The sequence below is a fragment of the Parasteatoda tepidariorum genome, chromosome 9 (assembly GCF_982258835.1).
Source record: "Parasteatoda tepidariorum strain Cologne lab strain chromosome 9, Ptep-v5.0, whole genome shotgun sequence".
Lineage (NCBI taxonomy): Eukaryota > Metazoa > Arthropoda > Arachnida > Araneae > Theridiidae > Parasteatoda > Parasteatoda tepidariorum.
In genome coordinates this window covers 23347613-23374619 of record NC_141763.1, presented here as the reverse complement: position 1 = coordinate 23374619, position 27007 = coordinate 23347613, and the positions used below count along the sequence as shown (strand labels likewise).

At 32.3% G+C, this 27007-nt stretch overlaps 1 protein-coding gene and 1 long non-coding RNA gene across 2 annotated transcripts; both read right to left on the bottom strand.

The window, feature by feature from the left end:
• Window positions 1-85: 85 nt before the first annotated feature.
• On the bottom strand, window positions 86-8089 carry LOC147803393 (uncharacterized). Its single transcript, XM_087151285.1, has 3 exons — window positions 8050-8089; window positions 2655-5261; window positions 86-2595 (listed from the first exon to the last, which is right to left on the bottom strand). Exons 1-3 carry the CDS (start codon window positions 8087-8089, stop codon window positions 86-88), a joined length of 5157 nt encoding a protein of 1718 aa, XP_087007411.1.
• A 4581-nt stretch (window positions 8090-12670) lies between these two features.
• On the bottom strand, window positions 12671-20256 carry LOC122269694 (uncharacterized). The gene is made up of 3 exons (XR_015429063.1): window positions 20054-20256; window positions 16346-16639; window positions 12671-14427 (listed from the first exon to the last, which is right to left on the bottom strand). It is a non-coding gene; the product is annotated as an uncharacterized LOC122269694 (long non-coding RNA).
• Window positions 20257-27007: the final 6751 nt, after the last annotated feature.

Below are 27007 nucleotides of genomic sequence, written 5' to 3'. Positions count from 1 at the left end.
CATCGAATGAATATTAATATTCAGTTCTTTTTTTGTTTTTGGCAGTGCGCATGCGCGTCGTTACTTATACGTAAGAAGAAAATTGTTACTTGACGGGAACATCCCGCCCCCCGTTGGATGTTAGTCCAACATCATCCGGTAGTGGAAGTATGTTAGAGATGGCTCGGTGAAAAGTTCCTCTAGCTGTTTTGACGTCAACCACTCTGACAAGATTGTCTTCTCCAGGATAAGTTTTCACAATTCTAGCCAGATTCCACTGCATTGCTGTCTTACTAGGATCTTTAAGAAGGACTAGTTGATCAACTTTCAGATTTTCTTGTTGACAAGTCCATTTCGAACGTGTTTGTAGTTGACTCAGGTATTCATGGCTCCATCTATTCCAAACGTTGTCTTTCAGACGTTGAATCAGGCTCCACCTAGAAGAAAGAGAAAAAGAATCTAGAGCAGTATGATGTTCAGGAAATGACATAATCGGAGCTCCAACTAGAAAGTGTCCTGGTGTCAGCGGCTGCAGATCGTTAGGGTCTGATGACATGGGCGAAAGTGGGCGTGAGTTGAGAATACTTTCGATCTGCACTACGAGCGTAGTCAGTTCTTCAAAATTTAGTAAGTTAGATTTTGTGACTTTCAAGAGTATTCTCTTCATGGATTTAATATTAGCTTCCCACAGACCACCAAAGTTAGGAGACGCAGGCGGTGTGAAATGCCACTGAATTCCCTCTTCAGCACTAAAGTTCTTCACAGAGTTTGACTGGCAAAGTTCAAGCATTGAGTTCAAAACATTTCTTGCACCTTTGAAGTTAGATGCGTTATCACTCCAAATAATCGACGGTTTTGAACGTCTCGAAATGAATCTTCTCAAACAAGCTAAAAAAGCATCTGTTGTCAAGTCTGAGACAACCTCGAAATGAGTAGCCTTAGTACTGAAGCAAATAAATATAGCGATGTAAGATTTAATTACAACCTTAGATCTCTTCAAATTAGGTTTTGTTAATATGGGACCAGCAAAGTCTAAACCAACTTTATCAAAGGGTCGTGATGGTACGATCCGATCTTTGGGCAAGTTACCCATCTTTTGATTAATAGTTTGTGTCTTAGTCTTGAAACAAGTCAAGCATTTATGTATGAATCTTCGAACTCTATCTTGTCCAGAAGGTATCCAGTAAAATTGTCTAATCAAATAAAGTGTTGTCTGAACTCCCGAGTGTAATGATTTGTTATGAAAGTGTTCGATGATTAATTGTGTAAGGTGATGAGATTTCGGTAAAAGCATTTGATATTTTTGTGATTCTGTTAACTCGGAGAATTTCAAGCGACCACCAACTCTCATAAGTCCATTGTCGTCCATAAACACATTCAATGATATGATTTTGCTATTTTGAGGAATTGGCTGTTTGTTTTTTAGGCATTTAATCTCAGAGTTAAACTCTATAGATTGCACACATTTTACTAACACCTGTGTAGCATTTTGTAGCTCGAATGTACTTAAATTATCCCTTTTTCTATTTGTATCTTTACAGTTTTTAAGAAATCTTAAGCAATAAGCTGTAATTCTAACCAACCTAGTGAAAGAGGAGTATCGATTAAGGAAATTGTTGATGTTTTCGTTTCTCTCTGCGACGTTTGTGTTTAAAGTTAAAACTTGCCGAATTTCTAGTGTCTCTGGATTTGCAATAAGTTCTTTGTGTGTTTCTAAAGATTTTGGCCACGACGATTCATCTTCTTTCAGCCACAGTGGACCCTGCCACCAAAAGTCGCTGTTTTCTAATTCTGAAACTGTAAGTCCACGTGATATTAAATCAGCTGGATTATCCGTTCCAGGACAGTGAAACCATTCTGAAGGATTACTGTGTTTGTGAATTTCCTGAATTCTGTTCTTTATGAAAATTTTAAACCTATCTGGTGAACCTCTTATCCAAAAGTACGTAATAGACGAATCAGTCCAAAAAATTCGCTCAACTGGAAATTCCAAACCTTCTATGATTTTTTCACTCAGTCTAGCAGATAAAAGTGCTCCCATAAGTTCTAATCTAGGTAAAGAGAGCATCTTTAACGGTGCAACTCGTCCTTTAGAGGCAACAAAACTAGTAATGATGTTTCCATCGTTTAGCTTTACTCTTAGATAGGCAACCGTTCCATAAGCTTTGATGGAAGCATCTGAAAATAGGTGTAACTGGATATTGTCTATATCTTTAGGTAATGCATGTGAGAAATAGTAACGCGGTAATCGAATGTTACTCAATTTCTTTAAATCATCACACCATTTATTAAATGCCTCAATGGTTTTATTTGGTACAACCTCATCCCAATCTAAGCCTAAACACCATATTTCTTGTATCAGGCATTTGATACGAATAGTAAATGGCCCAATGTATCCAATAGGATCAAATATGCGACCTGCAATTTGTAAAATATATCTTTTAGTCCCCTTATTTTTCTTAAGGAATAATTCAACATTTCGAGTATCAAAGTAAAAATAGTCTTCCTTGGGATTCCATGCAACTCCCAGGACCTTTGAAGGTATTAAAGTTTGATCAAAAGAATCAGTTATGTCATCTACTTCTAATTTATGTTCTTTCAACTTGTGAAGCAGTTCTGGTGAATTTGTTTTCCATTTTCTCAAACACATGCTAGCATCTTTAAAATTTCAAAACTCTCTAAACAAATAGTCAGAGCACTTTCTACCTCATCTTCGCCTATGAGGCAATCATCAACATACAACGATTTATTTAACAGTTGAACAGTATGAGGAAATTTCTGTACATACCTCTTCAAGTGATGTTTTATGGTGGCATTAAGTAGAAAAGGAGAAGATGTCACACCAAACAGAACTCTTGTCATCCGGTAGGTCTCATCAGGACTGAAATCGTCTGGGCTTTTGTTCCAAAGAAATCTGGTGTAGTCTCGGTCTTCTTCATCAATTTCAATCTGCAGGAAAGCTTGCTTGATGTCAGCAGTCACAGCTACAGGATGAAGTCTAAATCTAATCAAAAGAAGAAAAAGATCAGGTAATAAATTAAGTCCAGTATACAAGCATTGGTTTAGTGAAATCTGTCCAGCAGAATGCGATGATGCATCAAAGACGACTCGTAATCTACTTGTACTCTTGTCATTTCTGACCACAGCTCTGTGAGGCAAGTAGAAGCAATTCTCTTCATTCAAAGTTTCATTTTCCTTTGTAACAGGCTCTATAATGTGCTCTTTTTGATAATCTTCTAAAACTTTGTTGTATTCAAAAAAATAGACTGGATCGTTGATGAAAGATTTTTTCAAAGACTGAAATCTTCTACTGGCGACTACCTTATTATTATGTAACATATTCTTTAATTCAGGTTTCCAGGGCAACTTCACTTTGTAGCGATTATTTGCATATGAAATTCCTTCTTCAAAATTCTTCATTATCTCCTTTTCAACATTATCTTTAGTTTCTGAGTCCACATTAATCCCTAAGTTTTCCAGCTCCCAAAATTCTCTTAGTTGATCGGAGATGGATTTTTCTTCGACGATAATTTTGAAGCTACATAGATCTTTATGAATGCTTCCTTGACCCTGAAGACACCAGCCAAAAATGGTTTCTGAAGCTACCAGTTTATCGTTCAATCTTCTAATTCTACCACTGACAACGTCAAAATAAAAATCAGCTCCAACTAAAATTTCTATCTTATTTTCTTTAGAGTCATAGGAATCAGCTAACTGTAAGCCTCTCAACTGCTTATATGCTTTTTGAATGTTGGTATCAGGTGCAGGTAAATTAGTAGCAGATATTTGATCGGTGACTAGAGCTTCAAGTTCAATATTTAACGAAGGTTGATCCCTATTAGCTAATCTTATTTTAACAACATCATAAATTTTCTCTTGAGCTCCATCAGCTCCGAAGGCATAAACAAATAAAGTTTCCGATCTTACAATGGGTAGTTTTAATCTTTTTGAAACTTCTTCTAAAACGAATGTTCGCATGGATCCATTATCTAATAATATTCTAACAGGTGAAATTTCTTCATTTAATGATGATTTAATCATAGCGGTACATGTTTGCAAATAAATTCCAATAGTGGATTTAATCAACGAATCAGTTTTATAAACTTCATGGCATTGCGAAATAGCAGTAACAATTTTAGTTTCGTTTTTATCCTCAGCTTTACCAAATTGATAGCAAATTGTTCTGTTGTGTTTATGATTACATATATCGCAAAATGTCCTTTTCTTACAGTCTCTAATTCTATGATTCTTTTGAAGGCACAAAAAGCAACGAGCTTGTTTTCTTAACAAATCCTTTTTTTCATCAATACTTACATTGTTGCAGTGTTCCGAACTATGAGTTTCTTTACAAAAGATACAATTACTTTCTGTGACAGGAGCTAAATATTCTACTGTTTTGTTTACATTTGAATTGAAAGGGCGATTTTGATTTCGAGGTGACTCACGCGAATTGCCAAATTGTTGTTTTGCGACAGTATTATGATTAATGAAGTTTTTCTTTCTATCTACCCTCGAGTTTTGGAATGAAACAGATTCCCTACATTCTATTTCAATTTTTAGAAAATTTATCAGTTCCATTACATCAAAATCACTTAGATTTGCTTTATCTAATTTTCTACGGTTAAAGCTTAAAGCTAATTCTTCAGGAATTAATTTAATCAAAATGGGGTACAATAAATGTCCATACATTCCGGAAGTTACTTTTAAAGAGTCCAAACTTCGAATTTGTACTTCACAAGTGTCATATAATTTTCTTAATCCTAAAACATTATTAGCATCTTTAACAGGATAGAGATTTAACAATTTGTTCATATGAGCATTTATAACTAATTCATCTCTACCGAATCTTTCTTTTAATAGTTTAACAGCTTTTCCATAATTTTCCTCAGAAAGCGAAAACCCATTAACAACATTAGCTGCAGCACCTCCTAAAAGTGATTTTAAATACGAGAATTTGTCTATTACAGATAATGTTTCATTTTTATCAATTGTACTTTGAAATTGATTCCAGAATTCTATCCAAACACACGGATCTCCATAATATTTTTCTATCGATAATTTAGGAAGTTTAACATTATTATTTATTTTCCGATTCAAAACTTCTGTGGCTATAGTATTGTTGGAATGTTCTTGTGCCTGAATTAAATTTACCCTATCATAATTATTAGCAGTTGCATTACGAAGAAATGATTTTATCTTAGAAGAAAGTTTCGAATTCCATAAAACAATTTTCTGACCATATTCCATTGCAGATTCAATTTCTGCATCAAAATCATTTTCATCTACAATTAGAGATTGTATAGTATTATCTAAATCATTTATTTGTTTTAATCTACTAGTCAAAAAATCTAAATGTTGTTCTAGTTCAGTATCAGTATTTATTTCATCAAATTCTTGTTCTAATTTGTTAATATATTTTGTTATGCTAGAACGCAAAACGCCTCTAATTTTTCTCTGCTTAGTTAATTCTTCCATATTTTAAAAATTCTTATCAACACTAATAATCAAATTTATAATTTGTATGATGCTTCAATATTTAGTAAATATGTAAACAAATACTGCATCAAACAATCAAAACAAAACAACTTTCAACAAAACAACTAACAACTGCTTTAAATTTGAAGCATCAAATTATCTAAATCTTCATATAGATCAAATTATCAAATCTTCCTACCTTTCTTTTCTTTACACTTCCTGATCAATCCGAAATCGAAACAATCTATAACAACAAGAATGTTGTTTCGCGGCGTATGCACCAAATATGCTAACGGTGGTTCATCTATAAAATCTGATTTTAGAAATTCTATCAGGAAGTAATCAAAGCAACTCTAAAAATTCGACCAAGAGGAAATCAACGCAATTCTAATTCAACAGTCCAATCTAAGAATATTTTAAGTATTTAATAAGAGAAAAGAAAGAAAGAGATTACATTTTTAAAGCTCAACCGCTACATGAAATTCTAAACATCGAATGAATATTAATATTCAGTTCTTTTTTTGTTTTTGGCAGTGCGCATGCGCGTCGTTACTTATACGTAAGAAGAAAATTGTTACTTGACGGGAACAATAACTATGACTATCTTTGATTCAGTGCAGGGGTTAACGATGTTAGATAATAAGGTACCACTTTGAACTGCGCAAGCTTTAAATTCAACCACAAATAATATCCAAAGTCATCCATAGCAACAGGTGGGTGGGCTATGTTTGGAGAATTTTGGAAAATGTTTGAATCTCACGAAAGAAAATCCCACTAAAATTTTATCGTTCGATAAACTTGATAGTTCACAAGCTAGAGGAAGATCAACTGTGTTAGAAAAAAAATCAAATTTGATTTTTAAAAAATAAAATTAATTTAAAATATTAAAAATTGGAGATATGTTACTGTAGATAGAAGACTTTGGAAAAACCGTGTGATTGAGGCAGAGAAGCCGTAATTGAGTAAGGAAGAGGTGGGCAAAACTACTACATGTCTATCACTGTTACTTCAGCTACTGTGATTCATAAATAACAGTGACAAGTAGCAGTGACAGGCAAAAAGCGATAATATCGATATTAATTTAATCTATATTTTATACAATATATTTCGATTAATCATTGAAGAGTATAGAATTTTTGTTTCAATTAATCGATATAACTAGCGTTTAATCGATACAATTATAATTAAGTTTATATAATTCAATTAACGGGTATAAATAGAAATTTTAGAATTAATTAATGGGATTAATTAGCATAATTACACGTAATATTCAATGTAATAATAAGTTATTAGTTATTAATAAATTTCAATGCCTAAAATTTGACTTTATTTGATTCTTGGAATGTATTACAATAACAAAAGAATTTTTTTTAATATCAGATATAACATTAAATGAAGCCCTAGAATTTTAGCGATGCTAAAACTTTTACAAAGAGCGCATTATTGTAACTTAACTATAGTAATGAAATTTAATTTTCAAATAAATAATATTCGGAAGGTTAAAATCATATGAAAATATAGAGTATTTTGAAAATTTACCTTTATTTAGGCACTTACAACAAAAAGGATACAATGAAATATAGTAACTCTATTAAAGTTCTGGCAATCAGAGTGAATTCTACGCTATTAAAGCAATTTACTGTGTTTTCCTTGCATTGTTATTCATAAAACCGAATGCAAAATGCTTTTTTTTTTCTATCTTTTTAAAAATCATCTCTAAAAAATTTATTTTTACATCTACCAGTATTTAACTATTTGAAATTTTATAATGTTTTCTAAAAGTTTCTCTATGATTAAATTTATCAACGCCTAATTTATCAGAGCCTTCTGCGCAACTGATTGAACGTGGAAGGGACTTGAGGAAGTGGAATTGATCCTTTCTCTCTACGCCAACGTTTCCCGAAGTGCGGTACGCGTAAACTTGATTTCATTAGTAAGTAGTTTTGAACCATCATATAATATTTTGCTTCGGAGAACATGTAAATGCAATAAGTACATGATTATTAAAACTCATTTATTTTCTGCTGAATTCATTTTAAGGCAAGTATGGTGTCGTCATCTGTTTGTTTCAGAATGGTGCTATGTGGCGTTTTGTTTGTTTTCTCTGTAAGACGAAATTATTTAGAAAAAAAAGGCACACACATTTCCTGATTTATTTTTTTATATTAACTGCATATATATATTTAAAAATATATATGTTTTTAGAGAATTTCAATGATATTTGAGACCATCTGTCAAATTTTAGGACCATTTTCTATGCTCAAAGATTTCGAATGTCTTTAAGCACAATAAATGAAATCCGAGAACTGTTCTCAAGACTCCAGAACGTTCTTTCAGCTTAGGTACAATAGAAAGTAACGCCTACTTTCTGCTCGAAGCCCTTACAAGCATACAATAGCCTACTATAGGACCTGATAATCGAGGTAATATATCAGATATAAAAGAAAAGTAAAAAGGTACTAAAGAGTAAATGATGAGCACTCAGCGATTGACGGTGTTGATAACAACATATCTGCCAGCTTTTGACATTTCTGAGAATGATTTTCCTCATGGTAGTAAAATGAATATTAAGTTTTAATTATAACATTATATTACTAAAGGAGTTTTTGAAGGTGAGTCGAACTCTCTTCTCCATTACTGCTTATAATGAGAGAAAAGGGCGGAGCTTATATCCCGAGCCACACCTACTCCGAAGCAGAAGATTTTTGAAGGAATCAGTGCAATTTCGAAGAGACTTTTCTCCAAATTTTGGATACACTCTTTAATCCGGTGGGCAGTAGACTTTCTCTTGAGGCAATTTCAAGTGCGAGAGTTCTTTTGCTTTATCGGCACTAGAACTGGAGTTTCAGCTTCAGGTGCAAAGACCGTTTTCATTGCTAGGCAGGTGGTCTCGCCGTCTGATTCTGAGTCCACTTGTGATGCCGAGGTTGCACAAGCCTTCTTTTTTAGCTGTAATTCACAAAGTGGCAGTGTCAAACCAGCTATAAAAAAAAAAGACAGACGAGTCGGAGCCGACACCAGGCAGAAAACCGCCAAACTTGTTCCCCACCCGGGAGGATTTTTAACTATACTTAATAAACAACAAAAAATAAGTCAATACATTTTACATATAATTAAAATAAACAGCGCAATATTTCCAGCATTTCCCATGAGAAGATTGAAATTGTACCAAAAGGGGTTTGAGTCATTAATTGGAACTTTATACTGATCCTGTTATTGGCTGTCCTCTTCTGGATTTGGGTTTAAATTCTACTTTAGATGCACAATGGTTGCTCGTGGATGAATTATTGGTCTTCAATTTTATATATTACCTTTCGTTTGTAAACTTGAAATTATTGGAAGTACTCTTTTGTTTACACTTGAATCGCAAGTGGCCTTCCTTCACATGTGCACGCTTCTGTGGTTTTACTTTTCAAGTTCTTATGTACGAGACTGCAGTACTTGAAGCATCTAATAATAACCCCGCACTTATTTTCTTTCTTCACCTGATATGAAGGTAAGGGTCAACTGCAGGTTTTTTTATTCCGAAATGGTTAGGGTCCGTTGTTACCACCCAATAGCTTCCCAATCTCACCAGTACTGGGGGGGAAATTTCAGTATTTTCTTTTTCGGTTATATTATTAATTTCTATGTGTTTATTTAACGCAAGGAGACCCCTTTTCTCGGTAATTAAGGAGGTCAGGGAGGGTTAACTTCTTTTGCTTTAATCGATGCGATTTTTTTCTTTTTTTTTGTGCTTATATTTTTATTTGTTATGCCAGGTTATATCTGAATTATCAACGTTATCGTGGTAGCAAAAGCAAACTACATCACCAAATTATTATTCCTAAGTTTAGCTGAAACAACGTTTTATTTTCTTTATAGTTATACTTTTAAATCGTGATTTTACAAAACTAAACAAATTAAAATCGACGATAATTGAAATATAAATAAAAATTTTGTACTAAGAGACAAAATTATTGGAATACGTGAATACAATAATAAGTTATGTATTAAAAGGTAAAATTAATAGGAAAATGTTACTCAGTTCGCTTAAGAGAGCATAAAATATCAAAGAAATATTATTGACGTCAATAATGCTCATTCAATTTTGATAATAAACATCAGTAAGGCAAAAAAAAACAGACTATAACTTAGACAAGAAATTTAGTCCCTGTCCCCTCCTTCCTATTAATAACGAAAATGCTCGTGAAAATTTACAAGGTGACATACTTAGTAGGTCGAGCACGGTGACAAACTATAATGCAGTTCAAAATACTACTATAGTCAAAAAGTTATTATTTCCTATGAGCTGCGCAATCAGTCTTCCCGATGTGCAGACCTAGTGCGTTCTTCAGAAGTGGTATCCACTCTTTCAGGACCACCACAATGGGTGAGATACAGTTGGCCATGTTAACTTGGACGTCTAGTTTCTGCCACACTAGATGGCAGCACCGAGACTCTATTTGGATGCTAAAGTGCACTAGGAATAGTCGAAAAGTTGAATTACAAATTATTTTTGATTACACGTTACCCATCATTGATTTCTTAACCAGTTAAACGCGAATTACCAAATCTTATACGAAATGAAATTTAAATACAATGAAATGAACTACTCATTTGTTAATACAATTACTACCTGGCAAAACATGACTTATGTAAAAACAATACCATTTTGTTGCTCATCTTCATCTCAAAAGTATATTTTGTCATTAACATTGTTTTCTTGTAAATATATGGCAATGAATTGTAAATAATGTTTACCGAAATTAAAATTTTTTGCATCAAAATGTTTTTACCTTATATAAAGAAAGAAAATTTATTTATTCAAAAACATTAATTTCTGAACATTTTATTTTAAAGAAAACATGGTTAGTATAACTAGGACTATCTTTGATTCAGTGCAGGGGAACGATGTTAGAGAATAAGATACCACTTCGAACTTTACAAGCTTTGAAGTCAACCACAAATAATATCCCAAGTCATCCATACCTATAGGTGTGCGGGGCTATGTTTAGAGAACCTCGGAAAATATTTGAATCTCACTAAAGAAAATCTCGCAGAAATTTTACCGTTCGATAAACTTGATAGATCACAAGCTAGAGAAAGATCAGTTTTGTTAGAAAAAAATTAAAATTTGATTTTTAAAAAATAAAATGTATTTAAAAAATTAAAAATTGGAGATATGTCACTGTAGATAGAAGACATTGAAAAAGCGTGTGATTGAGGCAATGAAGGCGTAATTGGGTTAGGAAGAGGGGGCAAAACTGTTACATCTCTGTCACTGTTTCTTCTGCTAAAGGCAAAAAGCAATAAAATCGACATTAATTTAATCTATATTTTATACAATATATTTCGATTAATCATTGAAGAGTATACTATTTTTGTATTATTAAATTGTATAATTAACTTGATATGTTATGTCTTGATATGATAAGTATAATTAAATTGATATAATTAACTTTTTAATTAATGGGTATAAATAGGGTTTATAGAAATAATCAATGCCTCTCAAATCAACACCTCTGGGGTTACTGAATTGGAGATTGATCGTTTTCTGATTCAGATCAAAATTACGATCTGTGGATGAATGAATGGATGCATGAATGGGTCCGGCCTATATACGGGCGTGACGTATGAGTGTGGCAGAAGTTGAAATCTTGGCCATAGATGGAGCCACTGGAAAACAAGATTAATCGCTCCCCTTTATCTTAACAAGCATACGACAAAAACATAGAATTAATTAATTGGATTAATTAGCTTAATTACACGTAATATTCAATGTAATAATAAGTTATTAGTTATTAATAAATTTCAATGACTAATATTTGACTTTACTTAATTCTTGGAATATATATTGAAGTAACAAAAGAATTATTTTAATATCAGATATAAAAATAAATGAAACCCTAAAGTTTCAGTGATACTTAAATTTTTACAAATAACGCATTATTGTAACGTTATTATAGTAGCAATAAAATTTAATTTTGAAATAATTAGCAATAAAATTTTTAAAATAATTAGCAATAAAATTTAATTTTCAAATAATTAGCAATAAAATTTAATTTTCAAATAATAATATATACAGAAAGTTAAAATCATGTGAAAATATAGAGTATTTTGAAAATTTACCTTTATTTAGGCACTTACAACTAAAAGGATACAATGAAATATCGTAACTTCATTAAAGTTCTGGCAATCAGAGTGAATTCTACGCCATCAAAGCAATTTACTGTGTTTTCCTTGCATTGTCAGTCATAAAACCTAATGCATGATGGGTTTTTTTTTTCTTTTCTTTAAGAAACATTACTGAAAATTGTATTTTTACATCTACCAGTACTTAACTATTTGAAATTTTATAATATTTTCTAAAAGCTTACTTAAACTGAATGGTTCGAAAACACATGAAGGTTCACATTTCATTATTAGAGCCTTCTGCGCAACTGACGAAGCGTAGAAGGTGCGAAGTAGGAGCAGTGTTCTAAACAACAACGTTCGTTCGCTGTGAAAGCGTTTTACCAAAATGGTAGTTGTGCAGCCGCTCAGCTTTGTTTCCGAACCAATTTTCAAATTAATCGAAATAGACCAGTGCCGTCTGTTAATTCAATCAAATTGTGGGTGAAAAACTTGGAAGCAATTGGTGATCGAGAGAACTCCTCAGCGTATGCTCCGTGATGTGATGGGCAGTTTCAAAAATCGCCTACAAGAATGTCTCGATCTGGAAAGACACCATCTTACTGGCTTTATTTTTTAACAGTGAATGTTGTTTCTTAAATGCTTTTTACTGTAGATTAAGATAGTAACAATAAAATTTAGAAATATCCATCCGTTTATTTTTTACAGTCATTTCAAAAATGCAGGTTTGACTGGCTCATCCTGTACTAACATATGCTTTTAGCAGAAAGTAGGCGTTACCTTCAATCTCATTATAGATTCTGTTCGGTTTAGCTGGGCTCCTGAGGCCAAATAGTCATTGTAGTATTAAGTACCTGCCAACTCCTAATCCATTCGAGGATAGTTTTCCCCAGTTGTGGTAAAATCAAATTTAAATTACAATTAGTGATGTGCGAAAAACGAACGAATCGATATTTCAATCAACTCTTTTTTGTGAATCGATTCATCAAGTTCGTTTTTGAAAAAGAATCGATTCTTTTTCCTTTTTTTTTTTTTTTTGACAATATTTTGTACTCTACACTTTATAAGCTTATTCAGAGTTAGTACTTATACTTATTAAACATCCGCATATGCATTTGATACAGCATTTCGTTTATACAATTGGAGCTTGATAAAATCCTATCTCAGTCGAATAGACACAGGTCCATTCTCACTCGAGTATCATGCGAATGACAATCTGATTGGTTGAAAATATTTACATGCGAACAACTAGCCAATAAGGTACTCGTATGTGTGAGAGTTTTCGCAAGCGGAAAAATCGCATCCAATGAGAATGACCCCGATGTCAACGTTAGCGCACAACCGGTTTCCGGAGGGGATTAATAAAATGAACTCACTTGAAGGATGAAGGGAATGGGGCACGGGCATTGATTGTAAACAAACAATCAATTGCGGGTGCCTGGGTGGCGAGGTTGTCATAGACTTAACATAGCGAAGTTTGAAAATAAAGTGTTTTTAACTTATATTCTGAATTTATTTAGAATATTACATACATTTTTCAAAGGATAGTGTACTAAACTTTAAATTGTGATGCCGTTTTAATTGAAAATTTCCTTTTAAATGCTGCAATTTGAGGATTTATAGTTGATCACTCTGTTTACATATTTCGTGTGATGTGTAATGTTATGACACAACTTGATGAGATATAAATGTATAAAATATCTGCATTAAAATGAATAATATTATTTAATATTTAGTGTTTTATTTATGTGTGTATGTTTTTATTTATTTTAAAGCTGATATATATATTAAACACAGTTTTGAGTACATCCTAGTCAATCAATCTTATTAATTCATGTTACTTTTCTTAATAGTATTTTTATTCTGAATGGAACTTCTGACTTTTATTTTTTTTAGAAAACTTGTCTTCTGAACTTTGAATTGGGATGGATAGATTTATGATTCATTTATTCCATTTTTATTTAGTAAATTGTAGGTTCCAGTAGAATCACCATATTTTTAATGTTGTTTACTTCTTACATGTTATTTATATTGTTGTTGCTACTCTAACATACTTACTATGCATGCATCAAAATGATGTACATATATTAAAATTAATATCATTACTTGTATTTTGTTTATGTTTTTTAAATCATTAAAGCAGAGCTTATACAAAAATATTTTTTGTGCATGAGTGTCTCACAAAAGAAAATTTTAAATTAAAAAAAATCTTATTCTGATCCTATTTAAGAGTATTTACATTAGTGTTTAAAGCTTTTCTTAGTTAAATAATGGCTAATTGTATGAGAATAAGTTTTTATTCACATTAAAATGTAAATCAAATACATAAATTATAGAAAGTATATGCAATGTTCTGTCACACATTTAATACTAAAAGTTATTGAATCACATGTATTTATTTAGCAAATTTTATCACAAATATAATACTGAGGAGTGATCTACCTCCTCGACATTTAATACTGAAAGTTATTGAATCACATGTATTTATTTAGCAAATTTTATCGCAAATATAATACTGAGGAGTGATCTACCTCCTCGACATTTAATACTAAAAGTTATTGAATCACATGTATTTATTTAGCAAATTTTATCGCAAATATAATACTGAGGAGTGATCTACCTCCTCGACATTTAATACTAAAAGTTATTGAATCACATGTATTTATTTAGCAAATTTTATCGCAAATATAATACTGAGGAGTGATCTACCTCCTCGCCGTGTACACTTCTAACATATTTCTATGGCTAAAAGATCTATTACTTCTGGCATGTGTTCTAACTCCATGGTCAGTTTGACATGGATGATCATCACATTATCCATTGTAATACCATTTGTAAGATTATTGTTTCCAAGTGATACTAAAAAGCAAAGGGAGAAATCTTTTATTTTATTTATTTATTTTTTTGTGTGATCAATCATTTGCATTATAAGTTATTTAAAATTTGTTATTCTTTCTCCTTCTCATTAAGCAAAATAAAAAAATTTGATTAAACTTTTCTTGAAACACGAAGGATATTTCTTAGTAAATAAAACTAAACAGCATTTGAATTATTTAAGAAGAATATAACTAAAACTCTCTTATGTTTTCAATTCAAAACTGTTAAAACTCAGAAAAATACACTTGGAATTAACATACTTAATAGACATATGAATTAAACTAAATATATTTTGCTTTATGTAATGGCAAAATTAAAATGGAAGTCGATTGTTAGCCTGACAGCAATGAGCTATTCAAAGGTGTTTGAATAAGACATCACCGATAAATATTCACTATGATGACTATTAAGCTGTGTACATAGAAATTTCTTTTTTTAAATTTTCTATTCTTAGAAAGTCTTTAAGCGGCGATTTGATTAAATTTGTTTATATTTTCATTGTTTATCTATTTCAATGAAACTATTTTTTTTTTTTTTAAAGAAAGAAAGAGAGAGAAGCTATTATTTAATTGGAGTAATTATTATTAAATATAGATAGCTTTATCATGACATATTTTAATACAATAATTTTGATGTTTTCTAATTGAAAAAAAAAAAATTGATATTTAAAAAGGGAATCAGTGTTGCTTTTCCAAATATTTTATCAAAATGGTATTTTATAATGCTTTTACCCCTGTATGATTATGCATGCTACCTCAGTAGTGTTATAAACTATGCTAACACTTTAATGTGTGAACCTTTTCATTTAACAATTTCGTTGATGTATAAAGTAGCAAGAATAAAAGAAATTGAATAAATTTGCAAAACATAGTGGTAAACTTGACATTTAGCGATAATCGATGTACTTTTATTTATTTCATTTAATGCCCAGGTCAGTTGCATTAGAAATCATCTTGATTGATACAGGTTCAATTCTAGCAAATAATATATAAGTCATCTCTGATAGAGTTAGCTATATAGGTAAGAAGAGTTAATTACTATTACAATAAGTTTTACATTATTTCACTGATATCAACAGGGTGCTCTACAAATGGGGAGCTGAAGTTTGTAAGTAAAACAGACACTATATTCTTAGAAGAGCAAATAACAGGTATGCATTTAGCATGTGATTTGCACATGCACGAGGCGTGCCTCTTACATGTAGTTTTTAAACAGTCACCTCGTATATGTAAAACATTTGAATATAATGTTGGCTAATGAACTTGCTGCTAAACCTCATGGTCCTGAGATAGAGTAGCGGATTCATAAATTATAGTTTTTAACGAAATATTTATCACCCAATACAAACTATAAGAAAAACTGCAAGAAATATTAGATTTTCACATGCTTATGTCAAAGCTGAGATAAGTTTTTACCTGAAATTATATGCTTTGAAATAAGATAAGTGGCAATGAATTAAAAAAAGAAAAAAATAACCTAACACATTATTTAAAAACAAGAAGAAGAAAAAAATAAAGCATTTACGCAGGATATTTATTATATATCTTTCTCAAACCTCTACTTTATGTACTTCATGGATATTCAACTAATTATTTAAATAATAATTTCCGAAGAAAAATTATCATTTCAACATAATTGGGTTATAAAATATTATATAGCTTAAATTCCGAAAGCAGGAATAGAAATTATTTTACAATAAACCTTTAATCTTTAAATAAATTTCTTTACATTTTTGTTTTTTTCCTCTTTATTTACAATTGATGCATTATACTGGCTGGAAAGCATACAAATCCTACACTAAATTCAATGTTGTTTAATAGACAGTTTAGGACAAACATGCATAATGACTAGTAAATTTTAAGAAAATTTAAAGAAAACAAATCAATACAAACATACGCACCTTCATACTATGCTATCACCGTGTTGTGGAGTACCTTAAAGTCAGACTTAATTTTGAAAGAAGTCTTCAAGAGTGTCCTTAAGGATTGATGCGGCTTAGAAGGGGCAATAGGCGGAAAGATACTTGATATTAAATAAGAAACAAGTTTCCTCACTAAAGCCCCACTGAGCCATTCTGCATCCTTTGAAGATCCAATTGAATAATATTTTTCATTTCATCATGTCTTGCTTTAAATAATTCCATCTGCTTCTTCACAATTTCTTTTGAATTGTTTTCTCCATACAAAGTTGCATCCTAAATTGAAAGGAAACAAGTGTGAGGGAGAATTATAAAACAGGCATTATACGTAATATACTAAATAATGTCTGAAGTAAAAAATGAACAACTATTTCTTATATGAATCATAACAAACATTATCTTTAAGGGGAGAGCCTACTAACCTAAAAATAAGAATTTTTTTTTTATAAATATCATCAAAATCTAACTAAAACATTTGAAAAAATTTGATACATAGAATAAATTAATTCTACTCTTAATAGACAAAATAATTAAATAATAATGTGTATTTGTGAAAATATCAGCAAAATCCTTATTGGAAGCTCTGCCACCCAGAAGTTCATTAATAAAAACAAATCAATTTTAATGTACATTAAAAAAATTTTGTTTATTATTTTGCTCTGTTTATGAAACAAGCATTATATTTTATCTACTTAATTAATATCTTGAGTAAAAAATCAAAAACTATTTTTAATATGAATCATAACATATTATCGTTAGAGAGAGCGTGCTCAACCACATAATAAAAGACTACTTTCACAAATATTAACAAAATCTAATTAAAACATTTGAAAATATTTGGTATATATGTTTAGAATAAATTAATTCTACTCTTAATAAACAAAATAATGAGTATTTGTGAAAATAACATCTAAATCCTTATATTCGAAGCTCTGCCACCCAGAAGCTCAACCACACAATACAAGACTTCTTTCACAAATTTTATCAAAAGCTGATTAAAACATTTTAAGAAGCTTAGTACATTTAAAGAAAATAACTAAGTCTACAGTTAAAAAACAAAAGAATTAAATAATAATGTGTGTTATTAAAAATATCAAAAAAATCCATTCACTCAAAGCTGCCACCCGGAAGTTTATGTACCAAAACAAAGCAATTTAAACACTGCAGCAAATTTTTTATCCCTATTTTGCCTTATTTTTTACACAGGCATTATGCTTAATTAATATCTAATGCAAAAAACCAGAACTGTTTCTTATATGAATCAAAACAAACATCTCTAAGGAGAGAGCACACTCTCACCCGCAGAACAAAAGACTTTTTTAAACAATTATCAAAACCTAACTAAATTATTTTAATAGATTTAAGACATTTCAAAAAATAAATAAATTCTACTGTTAATAAACAAAAGAATTAAATAATAATGTATAGTAGCAAAAATATCAGAAAAATCCATTCATTCAAAGCTCTGCCACCCAGAAGCAATTTAACAAAAACAAAGCAATTTAAACGCACTGAAACATTATCTTTATCATTATTTGAACCGATCTATAATACAGGCATTATACTTAATTAAAATCTTACGTAAAAAACAACAACCATTCCTAATTTGATTCAAAACAAACACTATTTTTAAGGAGATAGCACTCACCCACAGAACGTACGAATTTTTTTACACAATAATCAAAACCTTACTAAAATATATTATTATTATTGGGACATACATAAAAATAAATTAATTCTACTTTTAGTAGATATAAGAATAAAATAATAACGTGTATTCCTAAAAATGTCAGCAAGATATTAAAGTTTCAATTCTGCCACCCAGAAGATAATAATCATAAAACAAAGCTATTTCATCATATTTAAAAAAAAAATTGACAATTATTCTGACTTATTTATGAAGCAGACATCACAGTTAATCTAATTTACTAAGATCTAAACAAAAAACATCAACAATACAACTCCAATTCAAAATATTAGAATAATGATAAATAAAGCACATAGTAGTTTGAGATATGCATTTATTTTGGTAAAAATGAATACCTGAGAATTTTGAAGTGTGTTATCACATTCTACATGTTTTGTAGATGAACATAACATAAATAATTTATTATGATATTGCAAAAGATTTTACAATGAATTTTTTCTAAAAATTCAAAAAATTAGAATAATTTTCACAGTGGTTCAAAAAATTAGAATAACATGAACAAAAATAGCATAATTCATTTAAATGAAATCTGCATGAATAGTTAATACTTAGTGGCATCTCCCTTAGCTTTAATAACGTCACGCAAACGATTTTGCATACGATGCACTACTTTTTAGCAGTCATCTTTGCTGATAGTTGCCCAAATGGATTTCACGCTTTCTATGAGTTCATTTTTGTCCTTTGGAGCTAAATCCTGAAGGCGTTTCTTCATTAAACCCCATATATTCTCGATGGGGTTCAAATCGGGTTAATTGGCCGGCCAAGGAAGTAATTTGACTTTGTTGTTAGTAAGCCAAGTAGTGGTGGCGTTTGACGTGTGGCAAGATGCAGAGTCTTGTTGGAAGATAAAGTCATCCTCAAATAGATCTTCCGATGACGGAATCATGAAATGTTCAAGTACCTCCTTGTATACTTTAGAATTTACCCTTCCTTTCAAAATGCACAGCTTTCCTAAGCCCTCAGCACCCATACACCCCCAAATCATTACAGAAGTGCTAAACTTCACTGAGCGTTTCAAGCAATCTGTGGTAAAAGCTTCTTGCTTGCAACGCCAAACACGGACACCCTGATGACCGTGGGAAACGCAAAACATCGATTCATCGCTAAAAAGTACGTTATTCCAGACCTGAATACCCCATTGCAATCTGTCTTTACACCACCTCACTCTGGCTCGTTTTTGCTTGCGTGTAAGTAGCGGCTTTTTCTTGGGCACACGTGATTGAAAATCAAGTTCATGGAGTCGTCGTAGTGTGGTAGATGTTGAGGCATCCACTCCTTGTTCTCTCCACTTTCTACTTATGAATCTCAAGCTCTTGAAGCGATTTTTAGTGACGACACGTTTCAGCATTCTGTCTTGTCTCAGTGTGGTTATTCGTTTACGACCACTATTTGAGCGATTATTTTTAAAACTTTGATTTGTAGAATAATCTTTTAAAATTTTACTTACAGTTCCTTGAGAGCAATTCACTTTTTTGGCAATCATTTGTTGACTAATTCCCTCATTGCGTAGAGTCACAATCGCTGTCTTGGTAGTGTCCGGTATGTCTTTTGTTCGACCCATTTTAACTCCCAACTAACTAAATCTGATTTTCAAACGAGCCTTTATACGCGTACTAGCTCTACAGTGGCGCAACTTATGCAAATTTTATGATTAACGTTGACCAATCACACAATTTTACAGATATTCTAATATTTTGAATCGCCTCTGGAAATATTTTAATATTTTGAAAAATTTCAATATTTTTTTATAAAATCTCTAATACTTCTTTAGGCGCGTGTGAACAATAATATCATACGTCAACTAATTGTGGACGGTTAATAATTTTTGCGTTCGACACCGTTGTTTATTTTTAAAGATATCACGCATTTTATAAGGTAATACAATGCCTTTTTTGGTTATTCTAATATTTTGAATTGGAGTTGTAATATATAGTACGTATCATAATAAACAACATCTGCAAAATGAAACAGAACTCACTCACCACCCATAAATATTTGAATTTTTTTCCTTTAAAGACTGTCACAATTTAGCCAAAACTTACTATACAGTTTATTAGAACTCTATTCTACACGAAAATCGACCTTTTATACTTCAAAAATTTAAGGAAAATATAAAATTTGCTACTTTATTACAAAATGACATCAAATTTCCATAGACTTACATTAGAGTGCTCGCCACCCAATTGATTGTAAACAAAGATCGTGACGTCACGCGCCCGTGCCCCATTGAAAAAGCTATTAATGCAATACGTACTGTATGCACTCTCTTTTTTTCTTTTCATCTACGAAATTAATAAATTCTATTGATAAACAACAATTTAAAAATGGCAACAACAACTGAAAAGCTGTCTTCTCCAGTTTCGGTTCTTCCTTTCAAATAAAAAAGATATTAATGCTGTAAAGCTCAGATATTACTTTTCAGTCCTTTAATATTAAAGAGCGAATTTTTCATTCAGTTGGTTAATTTTCGAATTATAAATTTCAGTAAATATGAAGTAAAGCAGAGTTTTATGTTATCGTTTATTCTATGCCAAGGAGCGAGAGCCATAGAAAATGAAACCGTTGCGCTTATTGGGTTATGAACTTACGTATGAATGCAAATCTCTGATTGGTTGAAAATGAGTTGAATGAGACAAAAAGAGTCGAGAATCGAATGAACGATCCTCGGTTAAAAACGAGCCGAATGCGAGAAAAAGAATCAAGAGTCGAATAAACGACTCAATGAACTGTTTGCCTATCTCTTAGCATTAAAAGAATCATAAAGCCAAATGAATCGATTCTTTTGAACTGTTTCCTATCCCTTAACATTGAAATCGGCTCAAAGAGTTGAATTGAACTTCTAAACGATTCATTTGAGTCGTTTCGTATCTCTTAACATTGATATCGGCTCAAAGAGTTGATTTGGATTTCCAATCAGTTCTTTTGAGTCGTTTTCCTATACTTTAACATTGCTGAACTGTTTAAATGATTCATTTGAGCGGTTTTATATCTTTTAACATTAAAAGAACTGTTTTGAGAAACGAATCGATTCTTTTCGCTATTATCTTTTTTTCTAAAATTAAAAGATGCCTTCAGAGGGATGGGGGTTATGAAAAGGGGCAAGTAACTAAAAAATTTCAGAAAAAAGGACAGGTTTTTTTTTTTTTTTTTTTTAAGAAAAGATAAAAAAAAAAAAATATTTATTTTTTTAATGATTGAAAAAATGTTTATTGCGAAAAATGAGAGTATTTAGAGTAAATATTCTTTTACTGCTGGGGGGAGGGATATTTTTAATTATTTTATTTATTTCTTTTTTTTCCCCTTTTCTTTTTTTTTTTTTTTTGTTAGGAATACTTTTAGACAAACTTATTGAATATCAATTCATATCCTCTCACTTTTTCAAGTTTCAATTTTTTAAGTTTTAAAACGCAATTTAACTATTTTTTTATTTTGTTTCACGTTATACAATTTGAATTTTTTTCATTATTATATGTGAATTTACCGTTTTATTTTTTTACGAATATCTTTATTATTCATTATTGGTCTTTATATTAACAATTTTTTTTAAAAAAATAATTATTTTTTAATAAAATTGATGAGTCAAACAAATATTAAAAAAAAATAAATATATTAAAATTCTAAAAAAATTATTAGCATTGCCTAGATTAGCAGTTCCTAAATGGTGTTTCGCGGAACCCTTGGGTTCCGTTTAGAATTTTAGGGGTTCCACTAGTTAGTACTTTTTATAGCCACATTCAACTGGACCACCCAAGTGGAACATTCTGCTTTTGAACCCTAGAGCCCAAGATCTAGATTAATGGTTCCCAATTGGTGTTCCGGGTAGCCCTATGGTTCCGTGGAAAAGTTACAGCGGTTACACGAGATAGTACTTTTATAGCCACCCAAGTAGAACATTCAACTTCTGACCCCTAGAGTATAGGATCTAAAAGAGTGGTTCCCAAAAGGTGTTCCATGGAACCCTAGAGTTCCGCCAAGAATTGCAAGGGTTTCGCTAATTGGTACTTTTTTTAGCCACATTCGGCTGACCGCTTAACTGGAATATTCTGCTTCTGCACCCTAGAGCCCAAGATCTAAATTGATGGTCCCCAATTGGTGTTCCGGAAAGCTCAATGGTTCCGTGGAAAAGTTACAGCAGTTACACGAGATAGTACTTTTATAGCCACCCAAGTAGAACATTCAACTTCTGACCCCTAGAGTATAGGATCTAAAAGAGTGGTTCCCAAATGGTGTTCCATGGAACCCTAGAGTTCCGCCAAGAATTGCAAGGGTTTCGCTAATTGGTACTTTTTTTAGCCACATTCGGCTGACCGCTTAACTGGAATATTCTGCTTCTGCACCCTAGAGCCCAAGATCTAAATTGATGGTCCCCAATTGGTGTTCCGGAAAGCTCAATGGTTCCGTGGAAAAGTTACAGCAGTTACACGAGATAGTACTTTTATAGCCACCCAAGTAGAACATTCAACTTCTGACCCCTAGAGTATAGGATCTAAAAGAGTGGTTCCCAAATGGTGTTCCATGGAACCCTAGAGTTCCGCCAAGAATTGCAAGGGTTTCGCTAATTGGTACTTTTTTTAGCCACATTCGGCTGACCACTTAACTGGAATATTCTGCTTCTGCACCCTAAAATCTAAATTAATGGTCCCCAATTGGTGTTCCGTAAAGCCCTATGGTTCCGTGGAAAGGTTACAGCGGCTACACGAGATTGTACTTTTATCAGGTGTTCCGCCGAAAGAACGTTAATTATTTAGAGTTCCATGGCAGAAAATATTGAGAGCCCCTGACCTAGATCAACTAATTCAAATACTAAAACAGTCTAAACTAATTTGTACGACCACCTTTTATAAAGACTCTTCCATTATAACGACCATTAAAAAAAGAATCAAAGAATCGATTCATATAACCGTTAATTTAGTGAATTGATTCTAAAGAATCGATTCATTTAAATGAATCGATTGGCACATCACTAATTACAATTCTATGCCCCTTGCCTTCCACGCTCAACCAGTTCATCAGTTGCACACAGAACAGAAGGCTCTTTTAAAATGTCAAAACACGCAACAATGATTCCGTTTAAAATAATTAACCAATTCAAACGTTTAGAAAACGTTATAAAATTTCAAATAGATACTGGTAGATGTCTAAATGAAATTTTTAGTAATGTTTTAAAAAAAAAAAAACATCATACATTAGGTTTTATGAATGACAATCCAAGGAAAACACAGTAAATTGCTTTGATGGCGTAGTATGTAGAGGGCGTAGTAGTGCTTTCAAGGTATGCAGAACTAAATTATTCATCGGTGATCCAGCCGTCTTTTTTTTTTAAGAACTACATATTTATAAAATAATATTTCATGCTAAATATAATTCTATAAATAGCTTTATCTTGATTGCATCCTCTGTTTCTAACTCCCAACTTATGTATAAGTTAAATACACAGGTGGGCGACCTTTGTGCTAAAATACAAACTAATCTGCATTATAAATATTTTTGTGCTCTTAAACGCTGTTTACCTTAGTTTATGTATAAGTTGTCACATTTCAAGTTAATCGTTCGAAAAGTCAGCTTACATTAGACAGTAACGCCTACTTTCTCTTCCACGCTTTACTCTGCGGTACGAACAGCTTGCGTATGGTAAATGTCATCATAAATTAAACCATGAGCATCATGAATATTTTATATTCAAAAATATGATGATGTTCACAAGATTATAACTGTTAAAATTTAATATAATCCTGAACATTTTGAAAATTCTCCCTTGTTTTGGCACTTCCAACGAACTATGAAATATCATTATTTCATGAAAGTTCTGGAATTAGTAGTGAATTCAAAACCGTCACCATAGGCTATTGTGTTTTCCTTGTATTGTCATCGATAAAAACAAATGGACACAAGTCTCTTAAAAAATAGGAAAGTTATCAAGTTTCACTGAATAGCCAAAATAAAACTTAAAATTTCGATAACATATAACTACCAGTTTGTAGTTATATTAAAAATTAAATAATAATAAAATTATTTAGCCAATTTCGTTTTTTTTGTTCAAAGCTAATGATTTATTTAAGCCTTCTGCGGTCTGCGTTACTGACTGAGCGTGGAAGGCAAGCGAAGAAATGCTTTCTCTCCTTCCGTCCACGTACGTTAATAAATACGCAATTATATACGTGCGATAGACATGATTCGAACTCAGGAACTCCCAAGTTCCTGGGAACTAAACTGCTGTTTGTAGAAAATGCAACACCATGAAGGAATCATCAGAATCAAATGAAATTCGCAGCAAATGTCAATTATAGGATATTATGCAAATTAATAAAGTTTCAGAGCCATCGCGCGTGCGTGGCGCGCGCAGCGCCCTCTGAATTGATGCTGAAAGCGTATAAATAAAGTGCTGTAGCGGGACGTTGAAAATAGTCTATGATTATTTGTTAGTGGCAAACGTTTAGTGAGACCTGAGTATGCCTCCACGACGGAAGAATAAGAAATTCAAGCAACTTACGGAGTTTGAACGAGGGAGGATAATCGGCCTTCGAGAAGGAGGATTTTCCTATCGCGCAATAGCAGCTCGTATGCAGCGGAACAGTTCCACAGTGATGCGAGTTTGGAAGCAGTGGACCGACGAGCACCGAACAACTCGAAAAACAGGCACTGGACGACAGAAGGTGACGTCAGAGCGCGATGATCGACACCTGCTCCGCATGGCGGTGAATGATCGCACAGCTTCCTCCAGGCAGCTGGCAGCACATTGGTCTACTGCTACAGGTGTACAATTGTCGGCTTCGTCAATTCGTCGTCGTCTGCTGCGCCGTGGATTGCGTGCAAGGGTGCCATTATACAGGATTCCCCTCACGGCGGATCATCGACGGCTGCGTCGGCAGTGGGCTCTTGAGCACAGAGACTGGCGAGCTGATTGGCACCAAGTTGTCTTTTCAGATGAATCACGCTTCAATTTGTGGACCCATGATGGCCGTGTTCGTGTTAGACGTTATGCCGGTCAACGCTGCCTTCCTGAGTGTATTATTGAACGACATAGTGGTCGAACACCCGGAGTTATGGTCTGGGGTGCGATTTCGTATCATGGACGATCCAATTTGATACGAATTGAGGGTAATCTCAATAGCAACAGATACGTCCGTGAAGTGCTACAGCCCGAAGTCGTTCCTTTCCTTCAAGGCATCCCTGGAGCTATCTTTCAGCAGGATAATGCACGCCCACATGTTGCGCGGACTGTTAGAGACTTCTGTTCAGCACAACGCATGCAACTTCTTCCTTGGCCTGCTTATTCGCCGGATATGTCGCCTATTGAGCACGTGTGGGATATGGTTGGTCGGCGTCTCACTCGTGATCCGCGTCCTGCAGTTTCCAAAGACGAACTTTGGTTGCGCATACAAGCGATATGGAATTCTCTTCCTCAAGCAGATATTCATCATCTGTTTGACTCCATGCCACGTCGTATAGCAGCACTTATTGCAGCGCGTGGTGGCTGCACCAAATACTGATTTCGGACGCTTAATTTGTTTCTTTTGTTTTGAAAATTTCATCATTTATTTGTATCAGTACAAGTCGTTTCTGCATTAAATTTCATTTGATTCTGATGATTCTTTCATGGTGTTGCATTTTCTACAAACAGCAGTTTATATTTAAAGTAAAATTATAAAAAAAATATTCTTAGGTGGGAGTGGATTTTATTTGATATCTGTTTCGTTGAACTGAAGAATATTTCTTGGCGAAACAACACTTTCAGCAAAAGTACTTCCTGTATTTGCCCTTCTTTTATACCATCGTATATCGCCTATTCCAATAAATTATTTATTACTGAATATTACTAGGGGTGGGCGTGCTGGGTGACAGCCCTGGGCACGTGAAATTTGGCGCAGACATAAATTCAGAAATGATTAATAGTTTTATTACAAGTTACTCTTAACATTTTCTAAATCTTGGATATATAGTTCATATGAGAAAATTCCTCATTCATAAATTTTATTAAATATCTAATTAAAATATCCACTTGCAAATACAAAAAAAAAAGACTTTTTCTGCCAAGAATAATTTATTTTTGAAAAAAAAAAATTTTTTTTTGTTTCTATTCTTAATTATTTTACGTTTTATTTGCTTCGACAAGTTGGTCCTGTATCTTTGGAATTTATTAATGTTCTTAGTTTGAAAAAAAAAAAACTAAATAATTGATCGTCAAACGAGAAATACACTTAAAAATCTGATTGAAATATTAAAAAAATCATATGTTTAATATATACTTAAGCAAAACACGACGTTTATTAACCTTGATAAAATGCCTTAATGTTTCGCACAGGGCCTTGAGTAAAAAGACAGGTAAAAAACTTTTTTTTTTCTTTCTACTGTTTGAGGAAAGAAAAGTTTACATCAATACACCTTTTGTTAACTTCACCGCTTGAGTTAATAGGTGTATGTAATGAATAACTTTAAAAAATCTTACCATCACTATTTATTTTATAAATTTGGGGTGATATTCACTTCACTGTACCAATCAATAAGTTTACGCAATGAAGATCTTAAAAACAACGCGATTGATGCTTTGAGTAAATTTGTTTCTACCAATGCCATATGTTCATTTGTCCTTGTAAAACGCTCCTAATTGGTAGAAGACTATGAAATTTTGTTTTGGGGCGTATTTTTGCTCCCTAGATCGAATGCAATAAAAAACAGATATGTTTCTTCAGGAAAAAAAATCATTTTTTTTGCCATTATATTACATATTTTAAGAGATTTCTTGGAGATACATCCAAAACTCTTTATAGAATGGAAATCCGATCAACCGTCCAGAAGTTATAAAAACGTTTTAATTTTTTTGTTGTTGTCATAACGTTTATTTTAATTAAAAGCTGGTAGGGTAGTAGATATAAGTTTCTATAACATTATACAGGGACGCCACATGCAACTAAAAATCCAAAAAGTGATAGGAACTC